Source organism: Struthio camelus, chromosome 3, assembly GCF_040807025.1.
Source record: "Struthio camelus isolate bStrCam1 chromosome 3, bStrCam1.hap1, whole genome shotgun sequence".
Classification (NCBI taxonomy): Eukaryota; Metazoa; Chordata; class Aves; order Struthioniformes; family Struthionidae; genus Struthio; species Struthio camelus.
Window position 1 is genome coordinate 69,572,361 of NC_090944.1, and position 19,435 is coordinate 69,591,795.

The 19,435-nt window shown below is 39.8% G+C and overlaps 1 protein-coding gene across 17 annotated transcripts in view; it reads right to left on the reverse strand.

The window, feature by feature from the left end:
• Positions 1 to 5,735: 5,735 nt before the first annotated feature.
• Positions 5,736 to 19,435, reverse strand: part of PTPRK (protein tyrosine phosphatase receptor type K) — a 412,420-nt gene continuing 398,720 nt past the window's right edge. For all 17 annotated transcript variants that reach the window (XM_068938244.1, XM_068938243.1, XM_068938238.1 and 14 more), the window contains 8 exons: positions 19,139 to 19,274; positions 17,119 to 17,268; positions 16,369 to 16,542; positions 12,854 to 12,985; positions 12,488 to 12,613; positions 10,813 to 10,976; positions 9,546 to 9,681; positions 5,736 to 6,991 (listed from right to left, as the gene is read on the reverse strand). In XM_068938244.1, the coding sequence (XP_068794345.1) occupies positions 6,938 to 6,991; positions 9,546 to 9,681; positions 10,813 to 10,976; positions 12,488 to 12,613; positions 12,854 to 12,985; positions 16,369 to 16,542; positions 17,119 to 17,268; positions 19,139 to 19,274 (1,072 nt within the window). In that variant the 3' untranslated portion in view covers positions 5,736 to 6,937. The remainder of the gene's footprint in view (positions 6,992 to 9,545; positions 9,682 to 10,812; positions 10,977 to 12,487; positions 12,614 to 12,853; positions 12,986 to 16,368; positions 16,543 to 17,118; positions 17,269 to 19,138; positions 19,275 to 19,435) is intronic.

Genomic DNA, 19,435 nt, shown 5'->3' on the forward strand with positions numbered 1-19,435 from the left:
TGAATTTTTGATACCCTCCATCCTGCTCATGCTTATGCTCAAAACCAGTACTTTCCATGCTTTTATTCAAGTCCAGAGAACAGATGATGGGTCCTATAATCATGCTTGTCCCAATGAAATCACTGGCTGCTTTATTCTCTTTCTCTTGCACAAAGCTTGTAAATCTCTCTGTGCAAAAGCACAAGACCTATTCACTAGGCCTCTGCCCATTCCAGTTCCTCCCTGAATGCACCATAGCATCTATCATATCTCTATGTGCTACCTTTAATCCACGCAAACTGCTTACTTGTATTTGAAACAGAGGGTGCTACAGACTGTGAGTCTGACTACTTAAAGCACTGTCATTTTAGAAAGGGTCTGTATTAAGCAAGGCTATTATTTGAAGTAAGTAAGTACCTGAAAGGAAGGCACAGTAAAGTAGAGACAAAGCCTGTGCTACCTTTTTTTTTTTTTCTTAAGAAAATTTAAAAAGCCTTTGCCACAGACAAAACCACACAGTTATTTTCTCATAGCTGTAATTACAGCTCACTGTCGCTCTAGCTGAACCAGCTCATCTTGCTGGAAGAGAAATAGTAAATGAACCTGTGCTATGCCTAGTGCTTTTACACACCATTCTTATCCCTGAAGTCGTCTGATCTGCAAGAAGTACTGTTCAAATACTGCCGTATTTCTTAATGCTAGGTAAGCTGGAAACCTTGATCATTTCAGAGGATGAAACTAAGTAGCAAGCTCTTTAACAGTTTAAACGGCATCAACTGCTGCTTCAATAATACGATTTTGTGCAACTGAAAAAGTCGCGGTACCACTGCTCCCTGAATCTATGATTTTTACCTATCTCACAGTGAACACACACACACACACACCCCTCCAGCAGGCAGTTTCAAGCATAACAACTTTTTCAGTAAACAGAGGTAATTTTGTATTGCTAAGCTGTATCATAAGTAAGTTTCATAATAACTTTGTCCTGAAACTGGGGAAAAAGGCTACAACACCAGATCCTATACTAAAGATATCCCATCAGGACCCACAGTCTGAACTAGTTATTGTGCCCGCTCATGGACTTAGCAATTGGATCATACATACTAATGAATCTAACTTACATCCTTGATCTCAGACGAACTCAGATTTCACCAATCGGGACTTAAGACCTAACACGCAACCTTTGACACCACAAACGCCTTTCAAAACTTTGCTTAAACTTTCCATAGTTTGGCTTTGTATCTGCTACACATACACACACACAAACCAGTTTGGTTACCTCAGGAGAGAAATGCTAAAGATACTGTAATCTCTAGCTTCAAATTTGCCATCGTAGTGCAAAAAGACAGTAACTTTCTTCAACATCTTAGGACTCAGCAAAATACTGTGCCATTTCAGTTACTGTTCAGTTACTGTTCTACAAATGATTATGTACACAAAAGAAAGACAAAAGTTTTCCACCGTAAAATGGAAAGAGCTCACACTGTTTTGCACCTGGCAGAAAAATATGTGCGTACTATCACAATCTGGAGGTACTGTGTTTTGCCAGATGCCATTTTGTGCTCATTACCAAAAAGCTCCATGATATTCCAAAGCTTGTAAAAACATGTTTTGGTTCAGTGTTGTTTTATCCAGAAGAGGGGGCTTGTTGCAACTTTTTAAATATAGTCTTCATTTTTTCTGCTTACTTGGTGCAGAGGTGAAAAATCTCTCAGCGTATGGGGATTTTATTTATTTTAATACAGTTTGTAAAGTCAGGACTATTTTCTGACCCAGATGGAAGCTACAAGGGGTTACTAAAGACTATTGAAACCAAGCTTTTGCATCTCAACAAGGCACAAACAAATCTGTTCTTTGTTGGCCAAGACACAGTTAATAAATATTATTATTAGGTAAGCATCCTATTGTGCCTGTCATCACACCTGTCAACCTCTGCATAAATTAGGAATCCCAACCCAACAGCAGGGAAGTCATGCATTTCTGAGAAAAGTGAGGCAAAATAATATTTATGCCAGCCAGCAACCACCACCGCACATTGTTCTTTCAGTCAAGCTTAAAGAAAAAACATCCAGCAAGTTTAAAATAATCTAGAAATATCTCTTTTATATTGCCATTCTCCCAGATTTTGTTTACACAGGGTCCTTATTATTAATTTAAAAAAATAATAAAAGCAAAGTTTTGCTGCATTTAGTGGAAGGGAAAGTTTATGGGATCAAATCTATGCATATTCTGAAAATCTCATCCTCAACGAACAGAAGCTGTTATTAACAGATTATTTAACTCAAGAGGGTAAAGACGCAAGTGCATATTCACAGATATCATTGACTATGCCAGATCTGCAAAGGCTACAAAACCTTTGCCTATTTAACAAAGGAAGAGCACTAGCAGTAAACCACCACAAAGATTCCTTTGTGAGATTAGGATCACTTAACTCAATTCAGACCACTACGTGACACAGGAAAGTACAGCAGAAAATGAGTTACTTTTCAGTACAGAGCAGGGCACTATAAAAGCAGCTTTTACGTTTATTTCAAGATCTCACGGTTTCTTCTGACACAACAGCAGGATGAAGCTTAAAAAAGGCCCTTTATGTAGTCATTTATCAGTCCAGGTGTCCTGGCCACGCATTGATTCCTCAACAACTTCTCTCATACTGCCCCTTTCTTGTCATTTAACATTTCAATTCACTTTGGAGGCTCAATGACACAGCACTTGCCTACTGTTGCTTCCTCGCTTCACTTTTTTAGAGCTTACATTTTGAAAATTGTTAACCTATTTGAAATAGCACATAAGCAAACTCTTGCAGTAGCTTTTACTTTCATGTTTCACTAAGGAATACTGTGTTTCTTAGTGTAGTACCTTGGGCAAGGTGAAGACATGCTGTAAGCTACACGGTTCTTTTATCTGAGTGACTCATTGAATACAATAAATTCCATTAACTGCTTGCATAAACTGAGGATGCTAAGCTTCAAGTTTATGCCTGTGACAGTTTTCCAGGAAGGTGAAGCCTCTTTCAATACCATTGTTCCTTAATAACAGCATTTAACCAGAAAGTAGGAAATTATAGGACCTCATCAACCAGCCAGGGTGTAATCTTTCAGGTCCTGGAGAAGAGTTCAGAAATTGGGTCTCTTCACACCTTCGTCTGCTGGAGCTGGGTCACTATGAACATGGGAAAGCAAATTCACAGAGCTAAAGGAAAAAGAAAAGAAAGCCTCTCTCTTTCTCCATACAGGGTGCAGATATTTAGCAGCTACTGTTTTAGGGAACTCCACTGTCTAAGACAGGGTTACCACTCAGTTTTAGGCACCTCCAAGGATTTAGGGTGCTTGAGGCCTGACATGGTCCTTCAGTGTTGGATCCTAAAATCTGCCTATTTAGGGATTATCCAGATATTTTGAACACACCCCTCAGTTACTTCTTTGTTTACTGATTGATAGGAAAGCATCAAGTGCCATCAAAGCAACATTCAAAATTTCTTTCAATAGCAGCTATGGAGATTAGGATACCAGAATCATCAATTCTTAGTTTTAGAGCAAAGAATAACTTCTCACACAGAACAGTCACATTTTTGGTAACTTCCACACTCCCTTGGTTCCTCTTTCACTTTCTGACGTTAAATCAGTTTCAGCTTCGCTCATTTCAAATTTGAATCATCACACACTCCTCCATGGATGATGTCCTTTGTGACTTTTCTTTGTATTCCGACTTGATGCCCATTTGTTCACCCTGTATGAATTGCTAGTATTGGTCCTGTCTTCATTTCACACAGTTGCGGAAAGCAGAACGCAGGGAACTTGCAACTTGTAGCCACAAGGCCATGTTTGCACTAATATTTCAATGAGGATAGTTGCCAATGGAAAGATTTTGAGAAGGAGTCTTGAAATCCATAGCTTGCTCTAGGGCAGCAGCTGCTGGCAGATTGTGACACTGCCGCTGGTAGCTTTTCATTGCCCCAAGGTTGGTAAAACACCCCTTGGTGTTCAAGGGCCAAGACTGGGAATCCTTCTATCCCTCCACTGCGCACACTGTTTATGGGAAATGCCTTTTCTACCTCCCAGGCAGACTTGCATAGTCTTCCCACCTCTTGTTCCTGTGTCTTGCACAGCCACAAAGAAAAGGATACTGGAGCAGCATCTATCCTGGCGAACAGAGTTGATGCTCCCAGAAAGCAGAGCTGACGCTTGCTGCCACTGCACAAGATAAGAGAGGGGAAAGAGCTGGCGTAATGAAAGCAGTCTGCCCCTTTCTGAATTTGCTCTAAGCAGTCGCTTTTAAAATTATGTTCTCCTTAAAGGACACTGAGATACACCATTACTGGAGGTGGATATTTTTGAGGTGTTTCTTATGCACCACAGTCTATTCCCTCCCCATACTTCTCCCAGACCTTGCAAGGAGGAATTTCCCACAAGCTTTTCATCTACCAGCTACTGCAAAGCTCATTCAGTTGCCAGGATCAGCTTGAGTTACAGAAACCACGTGACTGTTAAAATACCTGAATAACTTGGGCAGAGTTCCTGCGCAGGGACAGTATCCTTTCTGTTCCAGTATGCTGTGATGCCAGGGCTGGTGTTGGCATTTGTACCATTTGTGCTAAATACACGAGGGAAATCGGACCTAAAGACCTTATTGAGTACTATGAACTCCTGGTGGGGATGGACCCCGCCATCCCCAACATAGAAGCTGTGCTTGAAAATAACTATTCATTCAGTTGAATGATAACGCCACACTTCTGGTCAGGAAAGAAATAATTAAAAAAAAAAAAGTTCTGGTCAGCATTCCACAGTCCTAAGAGCTATTTATCTCATCTGTTGAAAAATTAGATAAAACTTATAGACTAACCTAATCTTTTCAATACCCTTTATGGTTAATGGAGGAAGGCTCTTCCAGAGCCCAACTCATCTAATTCCGGACAAACGTACAACAGGTGAGACGAATCAGTCTGTGGAGATGCTGCTTTGCCTCCACCGACTGGGGAGAGCAGACAGCTAGCTTTAGATAATATATACAATATTTTGACAGCCAAAGTTAGCAGAATGCCATTTGAAGTTCCATGGCCTCATTAAGAAGGACCAAGGATATTGCAGTTCTATTGTAGGCAACTGATAACTCCCTTACCTTGAGTACTAAGACAGATCTGGTAAACTTTTTTAAACCTGACTTGTTTACCTTGCTTTTCAAAGGCGGAAACTAGCATTGGATGAGAAAAGAATCTGATTTTTTTTTTTTTTTTTTTTAAGATCTGGAAGAAGTGGATCTGTATATAATACAGATGGGGGGCACTGAAAAAATCTTAAAAGTAGTAATTGTATAAACATTTCTCAGCCATTTAGAGTACTGGACAGGTCCATTTGTCCCGAGTAAAGAAAGAAACTTTACGTTTAGCTCTCATTTTCATGCAGATGAAACAGACTCTTTCCAAATACTCTTTTGAAATACTGATGTGAAAAACAGAACGATTTCGAGATCTTCCTTATCCAGATATATAGCTCTTCCACGACAAGAATGACTCCTTATCAATGACAATAAGTAAGAAGTTATCAAAATAGGAAATCTTTAAATAATCTTTAAATAAAAGTTTAATTCACTCTTACTTTACATAATATTTATAAGCACCGTATTATTTTACTGTCATTTCTAAAAAAGACCAACAAGAGACTGGAATGATTTTAGTTGGCAAATTATATGAAAACTTGTGAACAAATGGAAACAAACTAAGCAAAAGCACGGTAATATTTTGTACACCACCACCATAATCAGAATCTGGCATTGTTTTATTCAAATTTTGCTTTCTTGGAAGCAGAGCTTACATGTTTGTAAACATCAAAATAAACATTGCTTAATTTCACAATTTGCTAAACAAATACCTTTTACCCTGAAGGGCATACCTAGTGCCATCTTGTTGTCTGGCAGCTGTCCTGTTGATCTGTGCTTGAATACTTTTTTAAACAATTGGTTCTCTTAAAATTGTAACGGTGCCTAAAAATTTCTTCCAATATTGTGCAAATCATAGGCAAGGCCATTTTGTCCTTCCATTTAGAGTCTTTTGATCAGTATTTAACTAATGCGACTGTGAAAAACTATACATTTTCAGCAAAATGTTTTGATTTTGGTCCTGTAGTTAAAGACCTCCTATAAGTGGGTTGTTTACATGGATTTGAATCACAAGCATGTACACAACAAAACCACTATACCAATGTTTCTTGGTCTATGCATAAAAAGTATGTCTTCTACTTACACTAAAACATACAAAAAATAAACTACAAAAATTGTTTACACTTGATTTCAGCAAAAAAAGCTTTCTTCAAGAAAAATGATTCTTCTTTTTTCAGCCATCAAAAAAGGAATGCAAGTAAACAATAAATACATGTGCTTTCTCCATATAGACATATTTACACTTGAGTCTTTGGCTTATGTTAAAGTTTCTTTATAAAGATCTTTATGTGATCCAGCCATCATTGCACATTAAAACAAAATAAGCCAGTTTTTCTTTTTTTACTATATATAATATATATAGGCAACACTTGAAACGTATAAAGAATGAATCATACTATCAATCTGCACTGTTATTTTACTTCAACAATGTATCAAAAGAAAGAAAATTAATACCATATAGGAAATATTGATACATGCAACAGATGGTCGCTCTATTGTAATTGAGAGACGGCTGCATATACAAACACTGAAAAGTCCTAACTTGCGCAAATCTCTTCTGACTCTGGTTTTCATTAAATAGTATTTATGTGGCACTAAATGTTGATACTGTATACAGGCATAGAAACAGATTGAGTTCTTTTATTAAGATACACAACTTCATAAGAAAAATACTTTGCATTTAAAATTTAAAATCCCCCTCCCCCTTCTTCCCCCAAAATCTTTCTTCACAGGATCAAGAACTGTTGTCAAAACAGCTTATTGAAATTCATATATTTGGTGAACTTTATCACATCCATTCTAACTAAGAGGATTCCAGGTACTCCAGCGCAACATCGTAGCAGAAACGATACTGCTCCTTTAAGGGGAAAAAGGAAAAAAAAAATAGAAAAATGTTAAATCACAATTCTAAAATATTACAGAGCAGTGATATCTACAAACAAGAATACTCTTGTGAACTAGTGTGCAATTTACATCTTCAAGCCTAACATACTTGGGTTTTTTATTTTTTTCTATTACACAAGTATAGTTCTGATTTAAAAACAGCCTAACCTACAACGGGGAAAGAAAAACCGACCACGAAATGCAATGATTTCCTTCCATGATTTTTTCAGCTTCTGAACTAGTTATCAAACACGGTAAAGTTCTCATTATCGGTCAGAGCATTCTTGCAGGGAAGAACCTCAACCCTAACTTATGTTTAAGTTAGCTGATATTTAGTAGCTAACACTAGTGCCTGCTGCTTGATACTAATAGCTTGGGTATACTGAGCTATGACACAAAGCTGCTCTGGGCCCGCAGCCCACATTTACAGCAGTGGTAATGCAACGTCAGAGATCGGAAAGCACATTTAAAAGAGGAGTTAAAGCAGTAAAGCTCCAAACTTCATCTTGCTCAATATTTCTCCTTAACAACACTGCTGTTCAGAGCCAGCACCTGGGCACCGGGAGGGGGAAGGAGAGAGGAGAAGGCAATAAGGAGAGGAAAAATCAAGGAAACGAATTCAATCCCGACTGCCCTTACAACTACACAAAAGGAACCTGCTTTTTGTGATCTATTTGTGTTTGCAGAGTAAGCCAGTGTGATCCATTAGCAGGAAGTGGTGGGGATATCTCAAAGGTTTTATTGCGCTGCTCATTTTTGTTATCTGATCATCTCGCTGAATGTAGGGCACATGACAATGCTGTGTTGGTTTTCCTGGTTTGTTTTCTAACTAACGACTCGACAGCTGCTGCTGCTGCTCAAGAGCTCCGAATAAAAACCCACACAACACAGCAACACCTAACTACGGAAATTCAGTAACTGCAGATTAAAGCTACAATGGAATTCAGGACCATTTTGAAAGTAAATACAAGTTTATGGACCATTTATCAGAAACATACACAATATATCTTGGCCTCTCTTTACAGTGACACAAGTAATTTTCCATGTGATCTGACCTGTCCTCCTCACAGCGGTGAACTGAAATCCAGGCGAGCAATTCAATACGCTGTGTCTCAGACGTCTACCTCACTGCAGAGTGTAAAGTATGTGCAGCAAAACCAGCAATACCTAGACTAGTATTACTGCTGCTTCAGGATGCTCTAGCTACTAATATTTTAACTGTTTTTTTCATTTATCTGGTGCCAATGTATGTAAGTGGCAAGCGATAATTAAGCAAATCGTGCCACAGAAGCTACTTGATCCTCAGCAAATGCTGACACCTGGAAAACGGGTAGTATGTGAAAAGGCAGCTACAGCCACTTTGCTCACTGCAAGTTCACAAGGTCAGAAGCAATTATTTTCACTGTGCATAAACTGCAAAACATTTTTAATTTCAATTGGCATCTCTGAATTTTATGCTGCAGGCAGCCATCTGGCTGAAAAGTGACACTGGCTGCTGGCACCGTGAGAGTCAAATGGCAGAAACACCAAAACACTGTCTAACCTGCTTTCACATTCAGCTATCAAAAGGAAAAAAATCCACTCAGGAGATTTGTTTAAAGGACTTTCCACAATATTCGGTTTTGGTAACTGAAGTGATCGCATGGACAGATACAGATTCATACTGTAGGTACGAAGACTCATCAGAAGAGTGAACGTGATTTTGAGTTCTGGTAGTGTACGTAAAAATATTTCATTTAGTATCATGGCTTTGCTAATTCAGCTTTATTTTGTTTATATCGTTTATATATTAATCTCCGACTTACTAAACACTATAGTCTTTGATTTTAAAGTTCTGAGGTATTATTTTAACTACTAGAAACCTGAGTAACAGACATATATCATTATCCAGTGCAGCTTCCAAAGCAGCAGCTGTTATTAAGAAGTAAAATGTTCATATCTCCAGCTACTCATCTGGCTTCTACAGCTTATTCCTACCAAGAAGGGACAGGCTTTGTAAAACTTCAGGAGGGTTTGTGTGAGCATAACACGCTGCAACTTCACTTCAAATACACCGGGTTATTTTGAGAGACTAAAGCGCGTTCTGTTAAATCGGAACGTTTTCTGTGAAAAGCACTGAACCACTACAACAAAAGTAACGTAAATGCTTAGCCTAGCCTCTTACCGTAACGTAAATGCTTAGCCTAGCCTCTTACCATGCTAACTAGTGTGTAAACACAACCAATTTCCACAACAGGATGTAACATTTCCCAACATTATGCTCGTGGTAAGAATCGTACCAGCCTCTGTTGAATATATTTTACAACAGGAGGCCAAAAACCAGGTCCCTTTCTTCCTTCAACTGAAGTCCAACGTAGGTTGCACTGTTTGGCGAACACAGGACCTGGCAAGCAGCTCACACAACAGCACAAAGAAGGAGCGCGTGAAGCACAGGCAGGAGTGCTCCCGAAGGAGCCACGCTGGGCACCGAGCTCGTTAGTCTTCTGGCTACCCAGCTCTCTGCGTTAACCTCAACGGGCCGCACTTACCGGAGTTTCGACCATGTTGGGTTTGCTGTTCCGCAAAGTCTTCACAGCATGGAAAACGTCAACCACGTTCTGTCTTTTTACCATTTCAACCACGATGCCTATGGCACAGAACATCCCACTCCGGCCACCACCATTTCTATGCACAAGGAAAAACGCCGATTAAATATCACTGCTGTATAAAATAGCACCTGATATGTACTTCAGTTCTTTCATTTTGTATGCACGAGTGACTCATGACTTCCCAAAGGAAATCAGTTTTTGGCTCTCTCTTTGATGCTCCAGTGGGTTCAGTCTGAGACATTCGCTATTTCTGACCTTGTGCTCAATAACTTCCTTTGAGTTCTGCCCTTAAAAGTTCACCATGCCACCCAGCGATGCAATAGCCTAGTTTACACAGGCATTTGAAATTAAAATCCAAGTTCAACAGCAAGTACAACATTTTCCACTTAATTCTAGAAAGAGAGTCATTTAAATCACCCTAAGGTAGGAAGATTATGAAGCCAGACTAAGGCTGGGGCATCACTGATTTGATACCTTGCTGACCTCTGGGAAAATTTCCAAGCTATTTTAATCTTCATTTCTAAGAAATTAGGATAGGCACTTTTTCTCGTTAAATTTATATTAGCCAGATGGTCCCACGGATATTGTGGAAGGGTGGGCGGAAAGGGCTCCCAAATATTACTGCAGTCACAGGGTAAATCTGAGCATTTAAATAGAAGCCGTTTTTAAGGGAAAGAGAATTGTATAATTCAATTTCTAAGTTTTAAACTTTATATTTAAATAAGGCAGGAAAGAGACTGGTCACTCCCTGTTCAAGGAAGAAAAGATACTGCCTTTTCAACCCCCAAGCCAGCTCTTTTTTTAGATGAAATTATGCTGGTAATACATTTAATGAACTGAGCACTTCCTCCCCATCTCTTTTTAAATATCAGACTAAATAAGCAGCCACTGGTCATTTACCGACAATATTTTAGGATCACTTACTGCATTACAGAACATCTCTCTGATTTCACATAGCCATAGATTTCAGTCTAAAAACCTCAAAATATAGTAGCCCTTTCGGAAAAATGTGACAGAAGATATACAAGAGGTAAACAAAAAACCCGAAAATCGACCAAAGGCTGACCTACAGTATCAGAGGTATTATTAGTATTTTTCTCTTAAAGAAACAAGGACATATGCAAAAGAGTGTAGCTATTAGAGTACTGCTGGAACTTAACATAAGAACTAATGAGGAGCAGCAACTGACTTTGCCAGAACTACTCACAGGCAATGAATGATGGTCCGGCCCTCCCCCTCTTCACATTCCTCTTGCCATTTTTCAACCTGGAGAATTAGCTTCAAGAAGGATCTCTTGGAAGCTGGTACATCTCTATGAGAAGCCCATCCCAAATACTGGAACTGCTGCACCATCAGATAGCCCTCTTGTGGCTGAGGGAAAGCAAAGAGCTTTAGGTCAGTATAGGCTGAGCTTTAGGTCATGTAGGTTTAGAAAACCAAAATAGAAAATTAACTTGAAACCTAAGTGTTTACAGTATGGATCGATTCCAAAATGTATATATTGCACGGCAGGCTCTCCGTGAATTCATATGACTGGGGTTCAAGGAAGAAGATTAAAAGAAAAGATAATTACATTCAGAGAACATCACAGTTTATCAATCACTAATGTAACTCATCCTGACTTCCCGCAAATGGGCAAATTTCCTTGGTTCTGTGTACTCACCCTTAGCATCAATAATCTATTAAAAATATCATTGTTAAATTCTGGAAAAAGTGAAAATAAGAAGTGAACCAAGAAGAAGTGAGGAAAAGTCAACATACAACAGAAAAAGTGTTATGGCATAATATTCACCAGGGTACCTACACCTTAGCCTCCTGTAGTTTCTAAATAGAATATAAAGACCCGAAAAGATTTTTCTTAACTTTGAACATAAATAAATAACAAGTTTGGATAAAATACTGACTGCATGTAAACCGACCTCTGGTTTTGGAAAAATCAAAATATGACTAAAAGAAAAAAAAGCTCTGTAAACATAGGACTCTCTGCTTTCCTCATGGCTACTTTCAACATTAATGAAAGTTAAATTATATTGAAAGTCACAACTGGCGGTCTGCAAATTGAGTATTAAATGAAAGATCTAAGTAGCGAGGGTAATTTGACCAGGTCGCTAGTTAACTGGACAGATTGTGCCACACACAACTATAACTTTTTACCAGTTGGCAGCATAAATGATTTACAGAGGTGACTGGGAAGAGGTGACACGGTCTGCCAAACAGGGCTTGAGAAGATGCTAAGACTGTGAAGCAATACAGGCCAGCAAAAAGACACAGGGTGTAATGTGTGTAAGAGCTGCAAAGCATGCAAGACTGGCAGTTACTGAGGCTGAGAAAAAGATGGTAAATGTAGGCTGAGGCAAAGCGATGCAGAAGCCTTTACAGCTAGATGAACTTTCAGAGTTTTTTCACGCTCTACTTTGCAGAGCGTCACAATCTTCTAAGCTGTGGTTCTTGCACCTTAAAACCAAAAAGGTACTGGTGCTTCTATAAGCACCATAAATCCTTCAGCTCCTGATTCATCACACAGAATGTCTTATGAAAGTTATGAATTAAATACCAGTCACTGTATGTTGACTAAAAGGATTTTTCTTTCACTGTACAGAGAATAAACTTACAATACTGCTAATACATCTCGTCACCATCAGAGAACATTACAGAACAACAGCCATTCACCTTAATGCTCTCTTTGCTTACTATGTAGTTGCAGAAAAGTACTACAAGTCAGTATTAGATATTGATGCTTGACTCTTTTCTGGTTAATTTCTGATGAATATTAATATTTTACTATCAATCACATAAAAGTAAAAATGATAATAGCCTAGACAGTATTCAATACAGTTATATATAATACCTTATATAATCTAATTACATATAATAATGCTTACTCTTGTTAGATTGCATATCCTGAAAATTCGATTTACTACATCGCAATCCATGGAACAAGACATGCACTCCACTTGGATGGGGCCGTACCTCAGCATTCCCTCCTCAGGCCAGTATTGTGGGCAACCCTGCACCAGAGCAAAACGGGCATAATTAAGAAAAGCTAAGTTACAACTTCAGCACTGTCTTATTCCACTGCAGCCACCACACCTCGCCTTTACTGAGCAACTAATGATCATTAGCTGTTGTGAAGCAGAGCAACAGAGCAACTGCAAAGTAACTGCGCTGCTCTACACTTGGATCATGCAGAGGATCCAGAGTGATTAATGCATACCACAGCACACAGAGAAGTCAAACCCCAGACTAACCTGTGTTAAGTCGACTTCATTTAACATCACAAGAGAAGTACAGCCATAGTCATACACTAATCTCCAGAAATCTTTCACAGTGTTTGGTAAAGGATGTTGCGTGACAATAAAAGCTGCTGGCTGCCTGTAGCTCTGTAAAGGCAAATGATTTTATTAGCACTGGTAGAGAAGTACTTTGTAACTTCCATGCAAACTCTGCAACAGAAATAACACATAAATAGAACAAAGCTGTGACATCAAATACACCAGATATCATCAAAGCTGCTGTTAAAAATACATTGTCTTCTCAAGTGAGAGCAAAGAGGTTGCTCTGTGTTCCGCTTTGTTATAGGTCTAAGTCCTGTTTAAGTTCAGATATGCACATGACACTGAAGACGCTCTTCCGACTTTGCTGAGCTGAGGCTGGGGTAATTCCACTCCAGTCACTGCACCTGGGAGGCCAAGCAGAAAGCCTGCTCCCTGTGTTACAGCGAGGGATACAGAGGTCTCCAAAGATTAGCTCATTCGCACCAGGTTACACATGAACTCTATGACTGAACTGGGGATTAAACTCAATCTCAAGTTCTACTTCAGTGCCAGAGCCACAGGATCATCACTTTTTTCTTAGGAGGTTTGAACAGTCCTTACTGTTCAATAAAGGTTTATCTTTGAGATAATATCAAGCAGACTTTCACAAAAGCTCCCCAAAGCACTACCATCAAACAAAAAAAAATTTAATTGCTCTGCTAGAAAGCTCTTCATATTTTGTGGTCCATACCTGTAAGTAGTATTGGTATTTTGAAAGAAGCAGGCTACTGTAATAACAAAGTCAGAGAGGAACGAAGCAGTGCATTGGCTGACAATGTACTAGGACTGGATGCCTAGCTTATGACAACTTTTACTGGATTGGAGAACTGAGCATCAAGATTACCGGGGCTAATTTCCACCAGAAAGCAGAAGTTAAATAGCTGGATGACGTGTTTGGGCAAAAGTACTATTTTTCTCTCACAACAGCCAGTTCTACTTTCTGTATGCTGCAGTACGTACGACTGCAAACAGGGATTTCTGGCCCTACATAGATTGGCTCAGATTAACTAATAGCAGAGGGGGTAGTCCCTGCGGCACATGAATTACTAGCAGCAACAGAAGAGGGGAGAACAGAGGCTTTTTGCAGGCAATTTGCAACAATACATGGAAGAGTTCTTCAATGAAGGAATACGGATATGAACTGGAAAGGAAACTCTAAAGGGTTAATTTGAGAAACGGAGTAATGTAGTGAATATTTTGGTAAGTGAATGGAAATGTAGGTGTCCAGTTTGAAGATGATGCTGTGGGACTGCAGTATGCAATGTAGCATGCCCCTGCTAAACGTTCAGCACTTATGCTTGTATCAAAAGCAGTTTGTTTTTTTACTGATCTAAGTAGGGTATATTAACCTAGGAGAAGGACCTGGAAGGGTAGGTAAACCACTTCTGGCATGCAAGCTTGCTTGCTTGAAGGTTAAGATAAGGGATCTTCATGTGTAGTATGTTGACGTATCCTTGAAGAGCATAGTTTGAGGCCCAGAAAGTAAAAAGATACTTTTATTCACCCTTCTATTTGCTGTTAATTGTGAAGATAACAAATTAAACCATTAACGCTTTTAGGATCCGCACTTATTTGACAACAGAGTAAGGAGGGTGGCAATTTTTTCCATTACATCTACTACCTTTTTCCACTACAGGAAGCAAACCTGGATAGCAGCGTGGACATGCCGCTTGTGTCCTACTTCCTAGAACTGTCCAGACAGAAAAGAGGAACAACCGCTACAGATTCTTCCTTCATATTCTCTAGGAATAAAACAAGTACTAGCTGAGGCTTTCCTAGCCCTCTTCCCCATCATTTCTGGACCTTCCTGAGACAAGAGAACATACTGAGGTTCACAGAGTCAGATTTTCAGAAAGAACACACACCATATCTGCTGTCACACTGCGAAGCAGAAGGGAAGACAGGGACAGTATATGGGGTGGGAAGGTGGTGGGGGGGAAGGGAAGGTTTCAATTTCTCTTTTGCTATGTAAACCCTCCTCTTCTCACCCAGGTCTAGGGTCCCACTCTCTGAATAAAAGAGCATTACAAAAACAGAACAAAAACAGTAAGAAAAAATTCTATTACCTATAATTTTTATCCTGTATTTATAGCCTTGTTATATTCCCTTATGGTAATTTAGCACATGCTTCATTTTGCTGCTTTTTTTCCTTTTAGGACTACAAGCAGTTCTGGTCCCTTTTTCTATATTACTATTTCTATATTTCTATTTCTGTCTTTCCATACTTGCCTCCGATTGTTCATCCATTCATATATTGCTTTTTGTTTCTCTCTCTGCCTGCCACACACTGTTACACACTCAGCGTTTCCCTGCCACGCAGCCTTTCAGTCTGCATCGTCTCCCTTTCCCCGCAAAGTACACTCCTCTGCACAGCTGAGGTGCTTGGTCTTATCACATCCATTTCATCCAGGTGTTTAATGTAATTTTAACTGCAATTTTAAACAATTTGGTTGCTACCAAAATTCTGCTCATTGCTCCATAATTCATCCATTCAGCCCCAGTGACTCTCTAATAGATTGGTCTCACACATGCTACTCCTCTATTTTCCTCGCACAATAGCTAATTGTGAGAGCAGGGAGAGCATTTTGCTAGCAGCTCAAATGTTTCCTAGCTCAGACAGAACCTCCAGAACTAATACCACGTAGTCCTCACGACTGCTGCTGCTGTTTTCTCGTTCATTCCAGTATCTCTTCTTGACACCTCAGCTTCTGACAGTAATTACTTTTTGAGGAAAGTGAGATATTCTGAAAATCAGGCCACTTATTTAGGTGTTTCCTGTAAGCATGGCTTTAGGGGCCTAACTTTGGAAATGTTAATGGTAGACAGGCAGCGACACATAACAACACATGTGTGATGAACTGTGCTACAGATCAGACATCTATAAACAGGTTCACCTCCATTCTTTCCATTAACTAACCTTTTTCCCTCACAGTATCACCTTCACTCAAACTCCAAGGATCTTTCACAGCTGCAATTTATAATATGAACACCAAAAAATCCCCTATCCCCAAACCTGCCAAGGAAACTTTTTTTTTTCTTCCTTCATCTTTTCTCCCTCAACATACATAGCCTTTCCCCTAAAATAACAACAGTAACCTAATGCTCCGGTTTCCTGACAAACAGCAGATTTCTGAGATCCTGCTGAGATTTGAGTTTCGGAAGGCTGGAGACCAGGGCTTTATACAATGCTATTGAAAAGAAGAGATTTCCAGTGGGTCACACAAGGATGCAAAAGACTAAGATATCAAACCTTCTGAAGAAATAAGACAAGCTGGTGGTGGTGTGGGGGGGAGGGTTTACTCATTCCCCCTCTGCCCCTCTTTGTTAAGATTGTTTTAATGGGCGTTACATTAAGAAAGAATTACCCTTTCTTAAACCTGCAAGTGCTCTCTCTCCTATTACGCAGCTTTTCATGGCACACTATGCAGACAAAGGAGATAGTCTCTTACGTCCATAAGAGCAGCATTGATGTAGTTGCTGCTCTCCCCATCAATAGTAATTAAGAAAGGCAGACATCTGTCAGGTGGCAGCATATCCATGAAGCGGTTCTTGTCGTGATTCCTTGGCAAGCAGGCTATGCTGCAGTCCTCAGCTTGCAGGCGAGGGGTCACCGAATTCAGCGTCTAAGGAACAGAGGAGGCTGACATCACGCTCCAGCACATCTAACTCAGAGACAACAGTCTCAGCATTCACCGAGTTATTAATTTTAAATGTTGCAATGTGGGAAAACATGAAGAATCATTTGCTAATGAGAGCTTCGATTGGTTTGCTAGATGGACTCGGGCTTTTCAAGAGGATTTAAATCCCGTATATAAAAAAAAGGCGCTCCCTGTGCCACTGAGGGGATTCCACATGCCACCACCCCTTCCAAAAGGGATAAAGCAAAGAGGATGTTTTGGAGCCCCAAAGAACTGTGCCTTTGCTGTGCAAATGCGAGCTAAAACTCTCTCAGATTCATAGTCAGTGCTCTTTATTCCAGCCAGATAATTACTGCAATTTCATTCAAAGGAGGATGTTCCATGTTTAAAAATAACTTTGCAAAGTATGCAAACATGGGTGCTTTATTTTGTGGAATAAATGAAAGGGATGAAACATTATATATGTGATATGAAAGTCCTTTCCCTTAAAATAAATTAAAGGTAGCCAGACGCAAAAAAAAGGCTGTTGTCTCATGAGGAATGAGGAGAAACTGCAAATACCTGAAACTCATCTTTGAGATGTGAAGAGTTTGTCTGAGAGTCTATTCTAATCATATCAAAATACGCAGCTTTGAATTCACAGACAGGAATGGCAGTTTCTCCACACAGGCAAGCTTCCAGAATGGCATCATGAATAAAGATGTACTGCTCCTACCAAATTAGAGAAAGAAAAAAAAAAATTATAGCTATTTAGAAACAGAAGATCTTTCCTTCCTTTGGGATAAACACATCACCTGCAACACTTCACTTCAAATTTCATTCAAGGTAGTGTCCATCAAACCCTTAGGTATTGCTTTAGTACAACAAGCCCTCATCATACCTGGGATGCACTTAATTGGGACGTGTTCTTCAAAGGTAATTTAAACTCAGTAAAACTTAGGAGCGCAGGCATAGCAATTAATGTAACGGGGTGTTTTCAGTTTTCTTGCGGTGCTTATGGTTTTCAGTGTGTATGCCAGTGACTTGACGGCTTTACTCATTTTCTTCTTTAAAACAGCTCTCAGTCTTGTAATATTAGCAGAAAGTATAAAATGCTGCAAGAACTATGTGATTACCAATTATTTGGCATGCTGCATTCTCCTTATGGGCGTGAAAGCTAGTATACCAATTTTCTGATAGCTGGCTCTAGGCTAGTAATAAACTCAAGTGCATCCCAATAGGAACAGTGTTTCTTCCCATTTTTTTTTCTGGCTTGTCTTGAGATGTTCCGAGTCCTACATAGCTGATTGATTATTTCAAGCCGGTCTCCTGTCAGTTTTTACACAGCACCTATACTATTCACTTAGCTCCAGAGTTAGGAATAGACGTAACTCTTGTCTGTACAGGAAACTGTGTCAACTGTGCCAGCTCCCTCTAAATACTACAGATAACAATTAGGCTAAAACAGCACAAACTTTAACGTGTGCCTGTAACAGGAGGACATTTGCAAGGATCATGGTTGCATCTTGGCTGTACAGCCTGTGTTGCTTTATACACACCCATAGCTGCTGTTGTTGTCTAGACTGCCAGCACAAAAACATGCTGCAATTGCAGCTCTATTTTGTTGCATGGGTTTGAACCTCTGAGACAAGAGGAGAAGCAAGAGGTAAAAGGGAGAGAAAGAGAAAGAAACAGGAGCAACAGTAAGGGTGCTGATTCACATGCAACAGCAGATTAAACTGAACTAGTTGAAGCAGTCGCACTGAAACAGTCCACTCCACACACTTCCCAAAGGTTACTGGCCTTGTAGAAGGGATAGTTGAACAGGAACATTTATTCACTCCTAAACTGCCACAGTTTGCAGCATGGAGTAAAAACTTCACCACATTATACCGATATGCCCGACTGCCAACTGCAGAGATTTGCAAGCGGTTACTTTTGAGGGAGACGTCCATACCAAGGACAGGAGAGGGAGGTGGCAAATCACTTCAGGTAACCTGGCTTAAAATGAATCTATAATCTAAGATTCCGTGACAGCTCAATGATATTCAGGTGGCAGAACGGGAGCTATTACAGCTTCATCACGAGGGCAATGTTTTTCAATGGGGTTGTGGCAGACAAAAAGGGTAGAAAAGGAAAAGGGCTTGGCAAGAGGGGCGGTTAATAAAGCAAGTTAGAACGGAGTTGAAAAGGGAGGGTAAAATGGACATAAGGACCCAGAGGTAAGTCAAAATTACAGATAAAGTAGGCCTAAAACTGGTAGCAACACACTGAAATTTTAACTTTGGAATTACCTTCCTGGAATTACGGATACTGAAGCTGGGGATAGATGTGCCAGATAGGCCTACTGTAGGGCTTTGCCTAAAAATCCCCCTTGCTTTGCCTTTTGTTACAAAGTTAGGCAGGCACTCGCGTATGAAGACAGAAAGAGCTGGCAGGTTTGCTGCACGACCCTGGTTGCTGTTTGCAATCAGGAATCCCTCCTAACAGAGATAACCCCTCACCAGGTCCACTGGCAGTTTGCTGTTTTCAGAGTAACAGTAAAATTCTGATCTAGCACATCTGGAAAAGCATCAGGTCCTTTGAAGGGAAACCGCCATACCTCTGTCTGTACCATGTTGATGCGACGGGACCGTAAGGCTTTGACACAGTTGTAGATATCCACAACACCTTCTCTTTCTGCCATATCTAACATGATATCAATCACAATATAACAGCCTGTTCGTCCAGCACCAGCACTAAAAATAATCAGTAAATACGGTTAAGAATATTCCCATGAAAACGTCTACAAACTTTATAGACTTGCCTTTAAACTGAGAGTATTTTAAAAAAGCCATTCAGCTCGCTCTCATCACCACCATTACATAATCTTTATCTTCCTTCTTCTTCTTCATAACGT